General features: G+C 35.0%; 1 protein-coding gene across 3 annotated transcripts in view; it reads right to left on the bottom strand.

Moving 5' to 3' along the window:
- Positions 1 to 18,869, bottom strand: part of LOC119774425 (voltage-dependent T-type calcium channel subunit alpha-1H-like) — a 163,049-nt gene that overhangs the window by 65,173 nt on the left and 79,007 nt on the right. For all 3 annotated transcript variants that reach the window (XM_038271941.1, XM_038271939.1, XM_038271940.1), the window contains 4 exons: positions 14,002 to 14,113; positions 12,756 to 12,889; positions 10,905 to 11,002; positions 3,803 to 3,962 (listed from right to left, as the gene is read on the bottom strand). In XM_038271941.1, coding sequence (XP_038127869.1) covers positions 3,803 to 3,962; positions 10,905 to 11,002; positions 12,756 to 12,889; positions 14,002 to 14,113 — 504 coding nt within the window. The remainder of the gene's footprint in view (positions 1 to 3,802; positions 3,963 to 10,904; positions 11,003 to 12,755; positions 12,890 to 14,001; positions 14,114 to 18,869) is intronic.

Raw genomic sequence — 18,869 nt, 5'->3', positions numbered from 1 at the left:
ATACAGCACTGGGACTTGCTCAACAGCCAATACCTCACTGTGACATCGCAAACCAGTAGGTGGTAGAATTGTTCTTTGACCAACATGGATGTCTCCAGTAAAGCACGTTCAAATGAAATTTCTCTTAATTAAAAACACTTATCATTTATTGAAAAGTATATAATAAATTCTTTCCTAAAGTACTTTCAGATTTTTGTATTCTGAATGTGACTGGACTTTTCATTTAAGCCTTTTTGTGAACAGTTTGTATGTTCTCTCTATGCCAGATTGTTCATAAAGTATTGAAGGAGGTACTGTGCCCAACTATGCTAATGGTGTTTACACTTGCTTTATAGTTTGCGCCTGGTTTATTTGTTTTTCTGTTGAACGATACTCCAAATGTGCCATCTTAGAGTATTTGAAAGGATTTTACAGTTTAATATTTCTTTAAATCGACAAATTCTAATTTGAAAAATTGTAATGTAAAAAAGTGATAGTGGATTATTTATACCCACTGTCAATTTTGTGCAGACTTCAAGAGGTGGGTAGCTACCTTCAGGTGAACTTTAATAGGATTTAGACTCAGTTCAATCAAAGCAAGTTGTTTTAAAATCTGATTATTGACCCCACTAGTCAACAAATGGGTTAGCTCATCAAATGATGCACAGTACTTGCCTTAAATATTTGATTACTGGTCAGAAGATTTATTTAAAAATGCCAGACTTTTTTTTCTGACATTTCTTTTTTTTTTTTGTTGAAACCATAAATTAGGGAGAAAGGCCCTGAGGTCTTAATCAAAGGTTGTCCTGAACATAATCTAATACTGAGGCCCTTCAAGCAAACTGAATATTATCTTCTTTTATGCCACTTACCTCTTGCTCCAATCACCCTAAATTCACACAAGACATTCTCTGAATCAGGAGTAAGGAGCAGACATCTGCTTTATTGCTTATTAAACGGACATAATGTCTTTTTAACGTGCTCAAGATACCCATACAGTTTATTTGCTTCAGTAAACAATGAAACATCCTCCTCTCCATTCCGCCCACTCCCTTATTTAATAGCACTTGTTGTTAGAGAAGTTATTCGGAAATTCAAGCCAATTAGCAGATACAAATTATAAGGCCCAGTTAGGCCCACTTAGGCATATTTAGCAGTATTCACCAAATTACCTATTTTCAGAAGGGATTACAGGAAGCAAAGGCAATGAAGAGGTAAAGCAAAAAGCTCTGCTGACAGCCATGCGACAGCTTAACAGCTATGTATCTGCAAACTCTCGCTTTCTCTTAAAATATGTTTCTTTTTACAAAAATGCAAGTTTTTTCATGTATTCTGAAAAAAAGTTTTATGTTTTTCTGTTCCCTTTTCACAAAGACACAGTCAGCCACATTTTCTTTGGAACAACTTGTACCATTACTTCAAAATCACATAGTTTAAGTACCTCAACCTGACATTTTTTGCTTTAAAGCTTTCTTAGTTTCAGTTTCTAACCCAATTTCTAAGTCAGTGGATGTGAGCTTTTCTCTCCCTGCTTAATTCATTTATTGCTGTTTATCTACATGTTCTCCTAATTTTATAAGAGAATGCCACCTTGATGTTACTTCTGTAGCTGCAGGAATGTTTTGACATCCAAGATAATTTAAAGGAAGAGAAGATGTTCCTCTAATTTTCTTGATATGTTAAATATATGTTTTAGATCTAGTCAGGTTTAAAAAGAAATCTTTTTGATGAATATTGGTGAATATTGGTGTTGGATATTGCAGTTACAAGAATAGATTCATTCTTTTCAGGTTAAAACAAAAAAACTTCAGGTTAATTTGGAGGGATTTTAGGTGACTGATCAACCCAAAATCATTGTTAGCTATATCAAAAGTAAGGCATTTTCTTTTTGTTTTATTGATTTACCCACAAAACAACAAAAAAAGTATTTTTCTTATATTGAGCCCCATAGATTTTTCTTTTCTGTGCATTCTATGGTTATTGTAAGATTTTTGAGGAGCATATCTACAAGCTTTGAAATTCTAGAGCTTTAATTCATTGATTATATTTAATTAGCCCAGGAGATGACCAGGATATGATAAGGGTGAATAGCGCAAATGTCCACAAAGATTCTCAATTTTTATTATACATTGTAAAAGCCTAGATTATAATGTAGACTATGCTGTTGTTGGTCTAGCTCTATGGTTAGTGTGTATTTTCTTGGTAATGCATAACTTCTCCTAGGGTCTCTTCTTTTGCTGTTGGTAAAAGTTTATGATTATTTTTTATGAGGGGGTTTAAAAACCTGTTTAAAAATCTTCTTTTGGTTTTGTAAAGGTTTATGGGCAGTTCATGTTTTTTACTAAACATGAACAAGGTGCATTTCTTTCTTTAAACAAATGGTTTTATATTTGCTACTCTTTAGGCCCAGATGTTTGTAGTGCATAACCATAGACAACTTTTATTGTTTTTTTTTCTATACGCAGACTGTATACAAAATGAAATTTATTTTTGTACAGCGTTCAGAACATTTCCGTTTCATAAAGTTCAGCAGTGATCAAATGTACAGTAAACAGTGTGGGAGAAGGGATAGCATAACATTAGCATGCTATGCCATCTCTTAGCATTGATATGGAACCAATGCTAGTTCCTTTAGACAGAGCTCCCTCGTGCATCTCTACCACAGTTACCATGTTATGATTCTACACTTACTTTCTGGTTCTGTTTAAGTTTTCTTTTTGAGTATTCGGTTACAATTTGATTCATGTTTTTTTGTGTTTTCTAGTTTATTGGTTTTGTTTCCATTTTGTTTTGTTTTCTGGTTCTATTTGAGTTGTTATGTATTTCTTGTTTACCCTCTTTTGCCCCCTTGTGTCAGTCTCCTTTGACTAGCTCCCTTCTAGATTATTCAGTTCACACCTGCTCCCAATCAGTTGATTAGCTCATTCTTTGTTCTGTTTGACATATATACTTCTCCTTTTCAGTTACTGTTTGCTGTTTCCTCGTCGTTTCTTTTCGAGTTTTTTCTATGGTGTCTCCTGGATTTTGGTTTTCTATATTTTGTTTGTGGACCTTTGCTTAAGTTGCCACCTTTCGTTTATAAAATGTACAAGAAACCGCCTCAGCTTCTGTCTTTGCATTTGGGTCCTTTAGAAACCTTCACACAACCCGATACCATGGACATTATTGCTGCTTATCTGATCACTGCTCCTTTTGCCCATTTTACCAGTTTGGAGGGTAGGATTTGTTTTGATAGGTTTGCTCTCTTGCCATACATGATGAATTTAGGAGAGCTCAGTGAAACGTTCAAAGCTTTGGTTAGAAGCTTGACCTGTAAACTTTGTCTACAACCTTATACCAGACCTGTAAATTTAAAGGGAAGTAAAATCTTACACAAACATTTAGAAATGATCATCTATAAAAACATATTTGAAATCTTGTTTATTTCCCTCCTTTTGCATTATAGACTACTTAGACCATCACACAAAATCCTGGTAAAATGCACTTGCACTTTTAAGAGAAATATCTCAAAATTTGAAATAGTTAAAGAAACTCCAATAATTTATGATTTTTAAGGCATCTGGAATTCTTGTTTTCTTATAAGAATAAGAAATCTTTAAGATTTAAGGGTTGTTGGGTATTTTAGTTTTATAAAAAATTGAAGTAGTGAAGTCATCTTACAAAAGTCACACAGCTGAAGCTTCATTTTGCCAGAGTCCAAGAAAAAAAAACTATGTAACTTTAAGAAAAACCTGATCTGTAACCAACAAAGTGAACATTTTACCTCCAGTCTGAAAGACCAGGTGAAGAACAAGTTCTGTATTTCAGGCAAAAAACTGCTTACGTTATTATGTCTTCTCCCAGGAAGCAGCGGTTGCGCAGCAGTCCGGCCCACAGTTGGACTCCCACAATGCCAAATATAAAAAAGACAAAGAAGCAGAGAAGGAGCACATTTCCCAGCATGGGTAAGGTGTCCAGCAGCAGCGTCACCAAGATCCTCATACCTGCACAGTGGGACACAAACAGCATAGATATCATGAGAAATGAATATCCAAATCTTACATGCACTATTTGGTCTCAGGATGCTGCATGTGTTGCAACAGCGAGCCTTTTCTAATCCTCTGGTTACTCGTCATCTCTGCAAAAGTAATCAATCTGTTTGCAAAAGCCCCCTTCTAATTTCACTCAAACTGCTCATATAATCCTAACCAATGGCAATAGAGAATGTGACAGTTTCCCATTATTACAGGCTCTAAAAAACTAGCAAAATCTTCCCAATTGTGTTTTTTCCTTGAAGTCAGAAGAACCTAGGTTTGATGAATTAGAATAAAATTTTCATGTGGTATCAGGCTTACTAGATCTCAGATGATAGTTTATTTAAGAACACTTATGTAAAGATACAGTTGATTACACTACCAACATTTTTACATCAAACCATTTTTGAGTTGCTGGATGAAATTATATGAATACACACCTGAACAACACAGACAGGGGGTAAACTGATTCCAAATGTTTTTGTTTTTATTTAATTATAAAAAAAAATTTTATCTGGGAAAGCAAATTTTATTGCTTCTCTGTTTTGGACCACTAAAATGTGATCATTCCCTGTGGTTAGTCATAATTGTTAAGTCTCTTTATTTTTACTACGTTTGACTTCTTTCAATCCAATTTACCCTCTGGGTGAGAGTTGGATTTCAAAATAAGTTGCCTTTTCCACTGCGATCCCTTAAGACAGACAGTTTACAGCTGTGCACAGGGAAGTTAAAAGTAACCAACTCTGGTATATGTACACAAAGTGGAAAACCTTACATGTCTGGAGGATGCAGGCTGCTCTCATTTAGCAGTCTATTGTAGGGAAATAGGAACACACGTAGGAGTCTGCCTGTTTAAATGAAGCTCCCTACCATTAATAGAAAAAGCATAACAGAAAATATGTTTTTAGGCAACTATACATAAAACTATAACTTTTTAAATCAAGAAAATATAAAAATAATTTTTTAGATGGAACAAGATATTGTGGCAAACAACATCAAATTGTTGCACTTTCTTTGTAAACTGTACTTGAACTAAAGTTTTTGAAGCAGTACATTTTTCTATAATGAGTAGCTTCTGCTTAACAGCAAGATTTACTTTGCATTTTTTAAGGCCACAAAGGAAGCATTAGTACACTGGAGAGTAATTCTTTGTGCATGTTAACATATTTGGAGTGTATTCAATATTTAACTTTATCTATTTTTATTTTGAATATTTTATTCTTTTTCATGTTTGTAGGACTTTAAGTTAAGGTGTGAAATGCACAATGAAACATTTTTATTAACAATATCTAATAAAATATATATATAATAAATATTAACAATATCATTGTTAATATTTTTGTAGATATTGTGATCATTGCCTTCAATTAAATAGCTTAAAAAAAATCATCTTTTTTATAACTGCTAGTAGACTGAGACAGCAGACAATATTTATTCAATTAAAGTAAAACTAAAAAAGGAAGACTTAATTTAAACATTTAGACATGTTTATAAGAAAAAAAGAACATTACATAGTCCTTTAAATGAACAGCTGAGCATCTTACTGAAGCTGCCATGTTGTTTTCTGTTGTAGTTCTTTTAAATAATCAAACGAAAATATGGCTAATGGGCTCTATGCACAGCTACACTACTTCCTGAACTTAAGGAGGCTCGTTTGTTTCCTGCCTTCTCTACTGGATTAACTAATTATCGCCAGACACACCTGGATTAATTAGTTAATCCAGTAGAGAAGGCAGGAAATGAAAAAGCTGCCTTGCCTCCCTGGTACAAAGAAACACACTATTAAATACAATGTAAGGAACTAATTTTTTTACTGGTATGAAATGATAGACACGTCAGTTTACAAGTTTAGAACCAGTATCAATAATTGTTGTGAACATGTTATTAAAATGATTAAATTAGAGAATTTTACTTTCCAACTAAGCTATGCTAATTAGTCTTAAAAGAGTTCCTATTTTCGCTATCAGTGGGTAATAAGAAGATTGAGTTTTATTGTTTGTGTCCATGCATATCATCATAGACAAAAAAGACTCATCACTTTGAATCCAAACTTTGAATCAAAACCAAAAGGTCAAAGACCAAGTGGACAAAAATTACCATGGTTTATCAACTTTATGGATTCAAGGTATGGGCCCTGAGTTTTTAAATGTTATTTCCTCATGACAGTGTTAGCTAAGCTCCCAGCTTGTGATCTCATTATTTTACAAGTTCTCATTTTGTTTCCCTTGGAATAATCCAAATCAAACCGCAGGAAACAACAAAACATGCTGATTTTTCAAAGTTGGTCCTGCAGTCAAAACAGGAAGGGTGTCCAAATAACTTGCTATTAGATCCAGCAGGATATTTCTAGGTGTTGCACACAACACTCAAGAATTCTGATGACTTATTCAAGCAATCAGAGAGAAAGAATGCGTGTGTGTATGTGTGTGCATGGAGTGTGTACACACAGTGTACAAACACAACTGCAAATTATCTACAGTTGGCAGATAATTTGCAAAAGCCCCCTGCAAGCAGTGGCCCTGATAATATGAAATAAATAGTCGGTAGCTCACTGTATCTATGCTACAGAACAGAAACACAGCGTAACAACTCCCAACAAGAAGATAGAAAGACAAACAAAGATAAAGAATAACGAGGGAGACTGAAGGAAAGAGAAACATTAGCCTTTGTGTGAGCGCTGCTTCCTGGGAACTTGACATGTTAGCTGAAAAATAAGAAGCGATAATGTAAAATAGTGTTAGATGACCTCCAGATGTCCCTGAGTTTGTCTTACCTAGGAGTTTTAAGCTATAGGGGATGTCTGCTATTTATCTGTCCTGACTTTGCTTTTTAGCCTATGGTTATAGCCATCACTGTTACATCCAATACAAATGCACCATTACGTCCTCTTTCAAGCCTCATTCATAAGATACATTTCATTTAAAAACTCCTTATAGTACTTTTATAAAATTTTTCTTTCTCTATTAAATACTAAGACTTAAGGAAACAACATTTCAACCTTGCTTTTGTATGCATCTGAACGAGAAAAACTAATGTTATCCAAACATTTTTTTTTTTACTTCTCTAATACTTCTGTTAAGAGAGTGTCAACACTCTGAGGCACTATACATATAACACATAAACATCACTTATATTAAATTTAATCAGGTGAGGCATGTAAAACATAGCAATGAAACGATAATAATATTTCCTTTTCATGTCTATTTTTAAAATCCCATGCCATTCTGGGATGCTGTAACTGTATCATACAAGTGAGTGACTTGGCTGGGACACCCACTGAAGTACCTGAATAATTGAACTACTGTTTTTTTTAACCTCCTGAAGGCACAAATAAACTGTTATAGAGCACCAAAGGGTTACTTTTGATATTTCAAGTAATCTGTGAAGTTGTTGTTGTAACAGCCCTAATAACTGTAGAAAAAAATGACAGTAAGTAATCAGCATAGTAATGGGTGATTAGAAGGCAGTTTTGTCAGACCGAAAGTCTGACAGAGATGCTCAAGTCTGAAATATGACCCTGCAGGCATGTTTCAATGAAACCTATGAAACTGCATTATCAATATTCTGGCTGATTAATTGCAAGAGCTGGACTTCCCCTCAACTAGTTTTCTAAATATCCTTTATCTACCATAATAATTGATAGAAGAGATTGGTTGAATTTCCTCCTTCTCCCTTTTCTACTTTTTCCTGCTCTGCATCGATCCTTTCAATTATTTTGTGACTTGGGAGTGTAGTTGTGTTGTACAGTATTACTTTAGCTTTTGAGTTATTAATAAAATTCTTCAGGTTCTAAAATCCAAATGATTGTTATGGTTATGCATCGTAGCACATTTCATAGAAAATAAAAGATATCAGCAAAAATCTTTCCAGTTGCACAGCATTCAACTCCAGAGGGAAAAAAAAAACATCCAAAAAAGAAACTGATCCTCAAAAGGAGAAACTACTGTAAGGCTCTTTTAAAGGATAGATCTGTTCTTAGTCCCGCCTGTTTGTTTTTGGGTTGGCTGGCTGTTACCATTCTCTTTTCTTCTCTACTCTGCTAATTCCACTCTCCAATCACCCTCATTCCTCCCCGCTTTTACTCTATCTATTTATACCAACCTCTCTCAGTTATTTCCAAACAAAATGTATCCTTTGTACCAATATATGACAAACAATCCAGTGTCAGCATGCTTGTCATGTGCTCTGCCTACTCTCACTGGATTCTCATTGGTGTCTGATGCTGGTTATGTCCGGACTGTTTGCCTGTCACCAGTTTATTCTGCCTGGTTCCTGTCAACTCAAAACCAGCTTCCAGCCAGTCAACCATCATCCATTCTGCTCAAAACCAGTGTCCAGTCCGTCAGCCATCATCCAGTTTTCTCAGAGCCTGCCTCTACTTGTTCAGTCATTGTCTGCCTTCTCAGGTCTGCTATCACAGAGTTTAGTCTTTCACTAGCAGGATTCTGAGATTGAGCATGGTTCCGCCAATCACATTTAAGTGAATGATATCTGTGAAGATTCTCAGTCCTCCATGTCATGGTCAAGCTTGAAAAAGTTTAGTCTAGGCAACTGGACGTGCATTTTTTAAGAAGACGATTTGCCTATCATCAAAGAGGCTTCTACAGTTGTAACAAGTGGTGGAGAGCACTGATATTAATATACTGGGGTGTTAACAAAGAATTAGGGGAAACAGGGTGCTGAACATGATCCCTCCCACTGGATTGGCCAATGGGAGCAATTGGGAGGGATCGTTGCTTTTTTAATGTGTCCGTTGTCTATTTTTTTCCTGAGGCATATAGAGCCCGGTAGTCTTCACTGTAAAACACTTGCCAACAGCTCAACATATATCCTATTTTCTCAATTACTAATCTCATCTGATGGTGTACACCTAGAAATGTGCTTCTTCCTATTCACGTCCACTATTTGTTTTTGAGGAAGTAGTAGACTATCGAGAGCAAATTGGATGAGTAGAATCTGGCTCTAGGCAGCAACCATAGCATCTCCACAGTGCTGAGGAGTTCTGCCTGCATCCTGACAGGGCATATAACTGGTCTTAGTATTTCTTGCATTTTAATTCGTAATTCAGTCTAAGCAATAGTGTTTCTGTTTTTGTGAAACATTTAAAGTGCCACTGAACCACTGCCCCACAGCTTCACAACTGTGTTATCCAAAGTAATGTCGATCATGAACAGTCCAATGAGGCAGCATTGTACGCAGGCAGAGCTTATGGGAGTTGTGTCATAGTTTCACATTTTAATTTTTTTTTAAATAACTCAGATTCCATTTGCAAAAACTACAAGTACAGAAGTGTATTTAGAATGAAATGCTCCAAAGTGGATAGTCAGAGTGGCATTGTTACCCACCACTGCTGAAATTCATCCACATTTGGTGGGTTCTGGTGTCCAGTTCTTTTGACGAACAATAGGGACTCTATCAGGAACTTCGAAATTGATGCTTCTGTGAGGCTTTTATTAGCCTAAAGTTTACAGTACTTAAAGCTTTGATTTTAGAAACTATATCCTCTACCCTGGAGCTTATTATGTGATATGTCTTTGGTTATATACAATTCAAAGATGAAAATAAGCTTGGCCTCTTGCTAATGTATGGTACTTAGTAATGCTGTAAGCTGTTATGACACTTTTGTCTAGAGAATCTCTTTAGCTCTAGATTCATTGCCACTTCTACCAGAGCGCTTTAGGAACCTGACAAATTATGTGTGAGATCTACAGTACTGAGCTGAAAGCAAACGCCAAACTCTGTTGGGTCATATATCATCTTACCACACCATGGTGTGAACACGCAAAACAAAATACAGTCCTGCTCTGCTCAAGCAAACAAACTGAAGAAAAGGGAGCCAAGTGAAATGCTTTATACAAACAGAGATGGAGTAATTTAATAATAAAACACTGAAAAAGGGAGACGATGCAGCAGGTGTAATGTATAAGTTTACAGAATGAACCGAGGTGATTTGAAATTTAGGCAAGGTGCCTTCAGGATACCATGAAGAAGAAACGGTTGTCTTGGTAATGACTGAATTCCCCTAGAGTCAGGGAAACTAAACATCAACGTACACTTATAACACTGAAGGGACATTGCATTTATATCTTTTTGTTCTGGCAACAGTAACAAACTTTTGAAATTTATTGATATCAAAGACTTTACAAAATCCGCCACTCTTAACTTTTGTTTTCCTCACTTAATGTTTCTTTCCATGACTCTCTGATTTGTCGTCTTGTTTGCTGTCATCCCCAAGCACACACATAGACACACAGAACTTTTTTATCTACCGCTTTTGTATTATTTGTCAATCCAAACTAGGCTAAGTATTAAATTATGGGATATAAAATGTTATATATGTCTATACATTATAATCAAATATTGTAAAACCATAAGTTAGATCCTAATAGTTAAGCAAACAAATTGTATTCACATCTTTATTGCTTTAAATAATATTCCTCTTTTCTTCTTTTATGGACAACCTGTAATACATTGTCTAAAGTTGTCTTTTATATTTATCTATCCAGCAAACTAACTAACTATTATGTATGTTTTGATGATGAAGCAGAAACTATACGTAAATCCAAATTATCATTTGCTTCTATATAGTCAGCTGTTAGAATCCAATTTCTCTCTTCATAGTTCATGTCTTGCTTTTTTTTCTTCTTCTTTTAACTCAAAATAATTTAAAAAAAGTTATCATTCACAAAATCATTCTTCAAAAACAGTGTTCTGCTAAAGTTCGACCATGGCACTTTTCTTTTCTTTCTTTTATTGTAAGAACTGACATGCATAAAGAAGATCTGATAATTACAGTATATCTATACCTATATCTGATACAAATCAATTTGCATAGATTGCTTTACAGAATAAGCATATGCATAGCATTAGTTCAAAGAGTTACATGTAATTCAATTAATCTATTGGACTTACTTGGTACTCTGTTGATAGCCCGCAGTGGCCTGAGTACTCGAACAGTACGGATTGCTGACAGACTGGCATTGTGGCCATCCAGGGAATACTCCATCACCCTGATAATAAAGATGCAGTATACACAGAACAAAGTTTTAATTGTCATAACAAAAAAGAAAAATTGAGCATTAAAGAACCAACAAGATACATGTACTCAAAAACAACATAAAGAAAGGTTGTTGATTGAAAATCTGTGAATTTGGAGCTTGACCTGCCCTTACCGGTCACCAGCTACTTGGAAATAGAAGAATCCCAGTGTTTAGCAATTGCACAGTTTATAAATGCCATTTGCCCTGGTAGATATAAAGCCTTAATGGGGCCAAACCTCAAGCTGTAAAATCTGCTTTTACAGTAGCCTATAATACCCTTTACAGCTCTGCTCTTGTTGTCTCTCCCATATGCTGTCAAGATCACTGGCAAAGATGATAATATAAATGCCAATTCATAAAAAGGGTAAATTCTGATAAATAACAATATATAATAACAATAAAATATTTCTTTATTCATAGCGAATGCATGCTCTTAATCAGGCTCACTCTTTTTAGAACAAATTCACAAATTATCGTCTTTGTCAAATTTCCCATTTTTTAAGTCTCCTTCAACACTGCGTCCATCATAATGACTGATGTGTCACACCTGTGTGTTTTTTTTCCCCAAATGAAAATACAGCATCCTGTCTGAACAACCATTTTACTCTAATCCGGAATTATTTGTTCTTGGGTATGTAAATGGGAGTTTCTATCATCTTGTCTTGGTAATATTTTCCCTAATCTACCTTTGAAAAGTTTCAAAATCTATCAAATTCATGGAACAACTTTTGACCACAACTCACATCAGTTGACTTAATGGATATCTGTCGGATTTAGTTTTGAACTCTAGCTTTTATTCTTTACAGGTGATGTTGTTATTTTGCTGACTTTGAAACATGCTTTGACCTAGGTTCAAATAAAATCCCTCTTCATCTTCAGAACACAGGTTTCTGCCACATATAAAAACAGCCAAAGCTCTTTAGTGATGTTCTCAGTTTGTTGGTCACGTCCCAAACAAGTGAAGTTTAATATTTATTTTTGTCATCAAATATGGAAAAACAAGTGGTCACTGTTGTTCCATTTTATCTCCAATAATTAATAACTTTCTCTTCTGCCATTGTATACAATGCTATCTAATGTATTTGTATTTTCTTCTTACTTGTTAATTGGTCCTGTAACACTGACAACTGGAATTGAATCAAGAGGAGGTTCAAGAATGTATAAGTTTGAGGGTGTGCACACTTATTAAAATGGTTTGTTTTATTATTTTCATTATTATTATTTTAGTTAAGATTGATTCTTTCTGCATGTGATGTTTAACTTTCTGCAAAATGCTTCATAGGAGACTTATGTCTGATTCCTTCCTGTTTGTACATAAGAAAGAATAGAAAAGGAAATAGGAATGTTTATTTGATGAAAAGAAAGGTATCATGCTTTATTCTACGAAAATATTACATGAACTTGAAAAACATTTATCCATCATCCAAATTTATACATTGAATCTGCATCTGAATATCTTGCTTGATTTCTGTCATGTCAGAGTAACATTTAATCCCAACTCTGCATATGACACCTCAGATGCAAACCTTTAAACTAAGGACTAAAAGCACAGGTAAAAAAAAAAAATTATGCACTCTGTGTTTGTATTTGTGTCATATAAAAAAATAATGCTCTAAAATTATTTATTTCCTAAAACAGATCATCATACCAATTGTGTTGCAAATGTGTGAATTTAGTTCATTTATAATTAGGTTTATAATAATGACATCAATGGAATACAGACCCTGCCATAACAATGACGAAGTCGAGCTGGTTCCATTTGTCGCCGAGGTAACAATTGGGGCCAAAAATTCCAAGAGCCACCATCTTTATGACCATTTCCAACGCAAAGAAAGCGAAGATGCAATCATCCAGTACCTAATTGAAAAAAAGATAAATACATTAAAAGTAACCTCTTCTATAGCACAGGCATGTTTATTTTATAAAAGCAAAATACAATGAGAACAGGGTGTTGATAACAAAAATGAATCTATTGAATAAATAAATTAGTTAGTTAATTCTGGCAATGAAATGTTCAGCCTCACCATGATTGGTTATGGTTGTGTCTCATTTAATAAGACGTCTCATACAGCTGTGAGAATTTCTCTATTTGAGGATAATGAGTCTATCTCTATGTGCAATGAATCAGTGCTTCTCCAAAACAAGTATGTATGAATAAAATGTCAATTAGACAAGCAGAAAATATGTAATTCAATTATTCACTTCAAAGATATATTTGTGGAATCAAAGTCATAACATTAAACAAATGCAGCTAATATGAGAAATGAAAAATTATAACAAGTTAGAACTGTCAAGATTTTACATTTAGTTATTATCTCTATCCTGATGTTGTTGAAAGGTTGCGATCTATAAAATTAGAGTGTGGAATTTAGAAAGCTGATGTGTTCTTTTTTCTGCCTGTCCTTTGGCATGATTTATAATTTATAGATAGTAAAGGGATACTCTTTAACTTTAAGAAAACTAATGACCTGTTAAGGCAGGCGTTAAGACAGCTTTTTAAAAAATATATATATATATTTTTTTTTTTTTGCTATTTTATGCACTGTGCTATGCAGTAACATATGTGTATTGTCATTTTCCTTCATTTGATTTTCTCTCTATCGAGCTGCTGCTTGACTAAACACTTTGGGCCAATACATAAACAGCGTTCTGTACATGCTACTTTAGCCTCAGTAAGCACTGCTTCAAATCAGATCTAGAGTAGGACTAAAAATGCCACCCTTTGTGCAGGAAGAATAAAAAAAAAAATCATGAAAACGCTATTACAAAACGGCTAAGTGCCACAAGCCAGATAAGACCCAGTGGAAAAAGGGCAATAGCAATATGACAAAATGTGTAAGCTTTTAACTGAGAATGTAAAAGAACATGGTGAAAGTTTCCCAAAGGGAGCATTCTAACACAGCATCACATTTAGAAAAACAGAATTTAGAATCTTTACGTTAGCCCATCTAATGGAGTAAGACACTCACCTGCAAGATACGACACCACTCTGACAGGCAGCTAACATCCTCGCAAGGCTGAAACATCCCCAGGGTCACACAGTTTAACAGGATCACCAGCATAGACACGTGCTCGAACCACGTGCAAGAGGAAGGTTAAGGTCAAAACAAGATATGGCATTACAAATGATGAACAGAGAGACAGAGAGAGAGGCTTTGGTTAATTCATAAGCAGCTATATAATGCTGTTTATGTCGTCAGATCAACATGATAAAGGACAACAATAACTGAGCTTGTAAGCACATTAGACAGGTATCAGCGCAGCTGATGCAATGTGATCACGCAGAAGGAAAAGTAAGCAATTACTTCATCAATCCAACTGATCCCAGTAGAAATTATTGCATGTACCTAATGCAGTAAATGGGCCCAATGGTGACAACTGCTGCTAATATAATTGTAATGCTCTTTGCCTAATTCATAAAAAGAACATGTTAATGGGTTGATGTGTGCTGCAGATCATGTTGCAGCTTTTACCAGTGCTGATCAACAGCAGGGTCTAAAGCATCAGGAAAAGTGATGAAAAGAAACAGATCAGAATGTCACCAAGCAAAATATAATCCGTTTTTGTCAATTAACCTGAAGGTTGAAATAGATCAGCATAACAAGTATGATGCAGAAAACCCTTAGTGTAGTTAAAGATTTGCATAATGAAATCCTGTTATCTTGTCAGAAGAAAGTAGCTTAGTTTGATGAGTACAAATCTCTAGTATTGTCTCTCTGACCTGACTAAAAGAATCTCGGACAAATAAATGTATTTAAAATTGTTGTTTTATAATCTTCTGAAGAGGATTTTCACTGTTGTCCATAATGTTTCCTTCCTTTATGAAGAATTATTCTTTGTGAAATAATCTCCAGAGTTCCTAGATGAGCAGAGGACTTTCCAGAACAGAGCCGGACTTGTTTATTAGCTTGTAGAGCTTTTTTAAGTAGTTTTCTCTGGTGGCGTTACCCCAGCATACTGTATAATGGAGGAAGAGATCACCCTCTCCACAAAACACTTTTAGAAGATATGAAATATTACAGATAGATATTACATGCAAAGTACAATCTGAATTGTCCTTTCTTGTAGACAGCTTCAGTATATATATATATATATATATATATATATATATATATACACACACACACACACACATATATATAGTGCTTTAACTAATAACATACAGAAAATATTTCTCTCTTGCCTTTAAAATTTACTTACTATTTTTCTGTTTACGTTTTGTGTTCTGCATTGTCTGACTATCCAGCACAGTTAATGTAACCCCAGGAAAAGATGTACAAAAAGCTTTTTATGACAGAAGCATTATGTCATACAGGGAAAAACAATTAAATTATCATAAAACTATTGCATCCCCTCCTAAGCAGCCACCAAGAGCTGCAAAGGCTCACTAATCACCCAGATGTAACTAAAACTTGCAGAACAACAGCTCCTACACACTAAGTTTGAAGACAACGGTGGTTACACCACATTCGGTCATTAAAGCATTAACAGTAGCAAACTACACTATTGCCACATAGCCCTTAGGCAAACTCACAGAAAAAAAAAGTGTCACCAGTGTATGACAACCCTCATGCTAGTTGCAATTTGGGTGTATCATGCCAAAGGACACATCAGCTAAGATAGACAGAGCTGGGCTTTCAACTGGTGACACTGATTGCAGGAAAAACTCCTGGATCCTATGCCACCCTTGCCCTGTCAATCATTTTTCTCTTAAACAGAAAGTTTAGGCTTTTTGGAGTTATTTGAAAAACACATGAGGAGCTGACGCTTATGTGTTTAAGCTGATGTATTACATATTAACAGCAATGAAACCTATGTTTGGAGACATGAGAGAATTTTAATGCAGCCAATCTCACTGAAAATTAGACCCCATCTATTAAGTTTGACAGGTTAGAAGAAGCTTAAACATTAGAATGCAGCAGACAACCGGTTGTTATTCCTGCTGCTTACTTTGAAGCAGAAAATATAAATACAAAATGGAGGACAAACAAAACGCAGCAGAACAACATGTAAATAAGTCTTAGACGTTGCACTGTTGAATCACTGCACAATTGAATGGAGAAACAATAATAATGAACTATGCAAAGGTCATAATCAAAAGCAATGCAAGTATATATTGCATATGCCGTAGATGTATACAAGTAGACATTCATCTAGATAATATGATAAGCTACACATGATTTAATAATATGACAGTGATAGAAAGAAACTAAGGTAGATCTTATGGAGGAGAGCCAGCAGAAGTTCCTGGGAGTGAAATAACAAGCTGTCAAGGAAACAATTCAATAAGACAGCAGACTCCTGAAAGTCTTAAGTCAGTGAGTTTAAAGTTAACAACTACAATACTTTTCTAAAAAAAATTATGTTCTGGCCTTACTTTATTCCTCAGTTCTAAGGCTTTTTTAATATACTTATACTCTCTTCTTCATCCTGTATAAAAATTCTGATTTGTCTTGTAGTCTTTATTAACTACCCTAAGAGCTTGAATTGCATGTGCAAACTAAAACATGTTAAATGCAGGGCATACTGTCAGTAAGGAATGAATGTGGATTAATGACAGTTTTTAAAGTCTAGTGGATAACTCTATTTAAATGTGCTATGGAATATATCCATGAAGCATTGTAGATAGTCCTCGGGTTTGCCTCTAATTCCATAAAAAAAATGTGTGAAGAGAAAAATTCAAACACTAAAAAACTGAGTAAACCCAGAATGATCAAGGGAATGGAAGGAATAGTTGAGTTTTGGCTCTGTAAAAGCTTTGCTTCCTCCAACAGCTGTCAACACTGCACCATATTAGTGACAGACCTCTCTTGAGAGTCTTCTTACTCTAACAGCAAAGTTGAACAGCAGAATTGGTTGTGCTCTAGTCAATCTTTGCTGCTCCTTGCAGTCCTGTCCCTATATGCAACACACCAAGGAGTGCAAGAATTAAGGAATGAACCAGTTATCAATTTCTCCTACTAAACTGGCCTTGCTCCTTTGTGTACATTTCCTATTTTTTCTCTTAAAAGTGCTCTCTTAAAAGTCATCAGATTTTTTTCTTTACTCACAATCTCCAATTGAAGAAGATGTTGGTTGTTCTTCTGTAGTTGCATATTATTCAGTGATAGACCCTGCTAGTAAAACTTCACAGACCATTCTAAAAATATTATGTTAGCTAATGTTAAATTGCTAAACAAAAAACAGAAGTAGAAAAATAGTGAAAGCTAATGCTATCCACTATTTTCATTAAGATTAGTGTTACTCATGGTTACCAGATCCATTTGCAGCCCAAACACAATATAAAATCTGCACATCAAAATAACAACCATGCCAAATCTCATACTAGCCCAGCCTTTCTGGAACTCATGCTACATGCTTACAATGGAGGGGCAGGCTTCCCACTAAGTGTTCAATTAATTTAACTCCACTCAAAAATATGTTTTTGATCCCAGGGAAATATTGAATCCTGCTCTCTTATAGGATTTCTACAACATATAAGGCAACTTTGTACACACACAAGTTGTTGTAGATGCTGTTGGTTGAACCAGGAAGGACCTCCTATAGTGGTCTGTCAGCTGATCCAGAGAAGCCTCTGAATGAAGACACTGCAATGTCAATTGAAAAGGATGCTTAGAGTTGCCCATAGTTTTATTTTATGAAACATTCTTTTTTGTAAAATCATCAGAAGAGCATATAGAGAAGAACCTACATAAAATACTTTCTCTCACGCCAAACCATAACACATTTGTAATTTGAGCAGCTAGAATGAGTCTTGGCATCTTTGTCACAGTGATTAACATGTTTTTGAAGATATGATCTAAGGTCCTTCAGTCCATAAAAGTGCTTCTGTTCCCACAGCTGATATTTTTCACTTGTCTTTACTTTCATATTTTATAAAGCATTTGGTTTTATCAATAATAATTAGCTTTCATATTTGACCTGAATAACAGTAAAAACAATTAAAAGAAGCTGCTGCACACTGTTCGTTTTCAGCACCACTGATGTGTGAACAGCGACGATAAGAGTGAAACATAAAAAGAAACTATTTTTTTCGCCATCATTAACTTTTACAACTGCTAAACACTGAAACGCACGTATCCACTCCTCCCTTTAGAAAAAAGACATATTTATTTTCATTGTTACTGCTCTTAAATGCATAAAATATTTTTGTTTTCCAAAGAAAGACTAGATGCAAATTTTATACCTCTGTGAGAGGATACAAAAATAACTATGCCAGTACATCACTATCAAGTAACAATGTGTTGTGCATGCAATGACACAAAAAATGGAACATCTTTTGCTATCCCTCTGTATACATGGTTCAAACTTGTATCAGCACATATAGCAACTCAAGTAACATAAGGTCCACCTCTGTTGCAAAGATGAAAACGCAATAATCTTTAGCAGCATTAAAAAAAGATTTGAATACTAAGAAAAAGAGTCTCTCTCATCTGGTTCTCTGTGCCTTCTTGTGTTCTGCTTTCTCCAATTCCTCTTTAATCTCTAGTCAATACCTCATAAGCTCCCTTCTGTCTTCAGTTCTCAACAAACACACATGCACACATACAAACACAATAGTATAATATGTCACTCTTCAACTCAAAGCTTGACTGTTCCTGGAGATCACACACAAATGGCAGTAAATTGAAGTACGTCTTTGGGGGGATGGTAATACGTATTTTGTGCAGTATTACCATTAGGAAGGTTAAGTAAATCTAGAAGCAAAGGACTCCTGCTTGGTTGTTAAGGTCAGTCTGTGTTGCCACATGCATTAAACTGACCAAACAAGATCTGCTTTGTGTCAATCTTAATGAAAATGCTTGCCATCAGTTTAAGGTACAGAGACTACATGAAA

This window comes from Cyprinodon tularosa, unplaced genomic scaffold (genome assembly GCF_016077235.1).
Source record: "Cyprinodon tularosa strain WSP-4 unplaced genomic scaffold, ASM1607723v1 ctg811, whole genome shotgun sequence".
NCBI lineage: Eukaryota > Metazoa > Chordata > Actinopteri > Cyprinodontiformes > Cyprinodontidae > Cyprinodon > Cyprinodon tularosa.
This window is presented reverse-complemented; position numbering and strand designations above follow the sequence as displayed.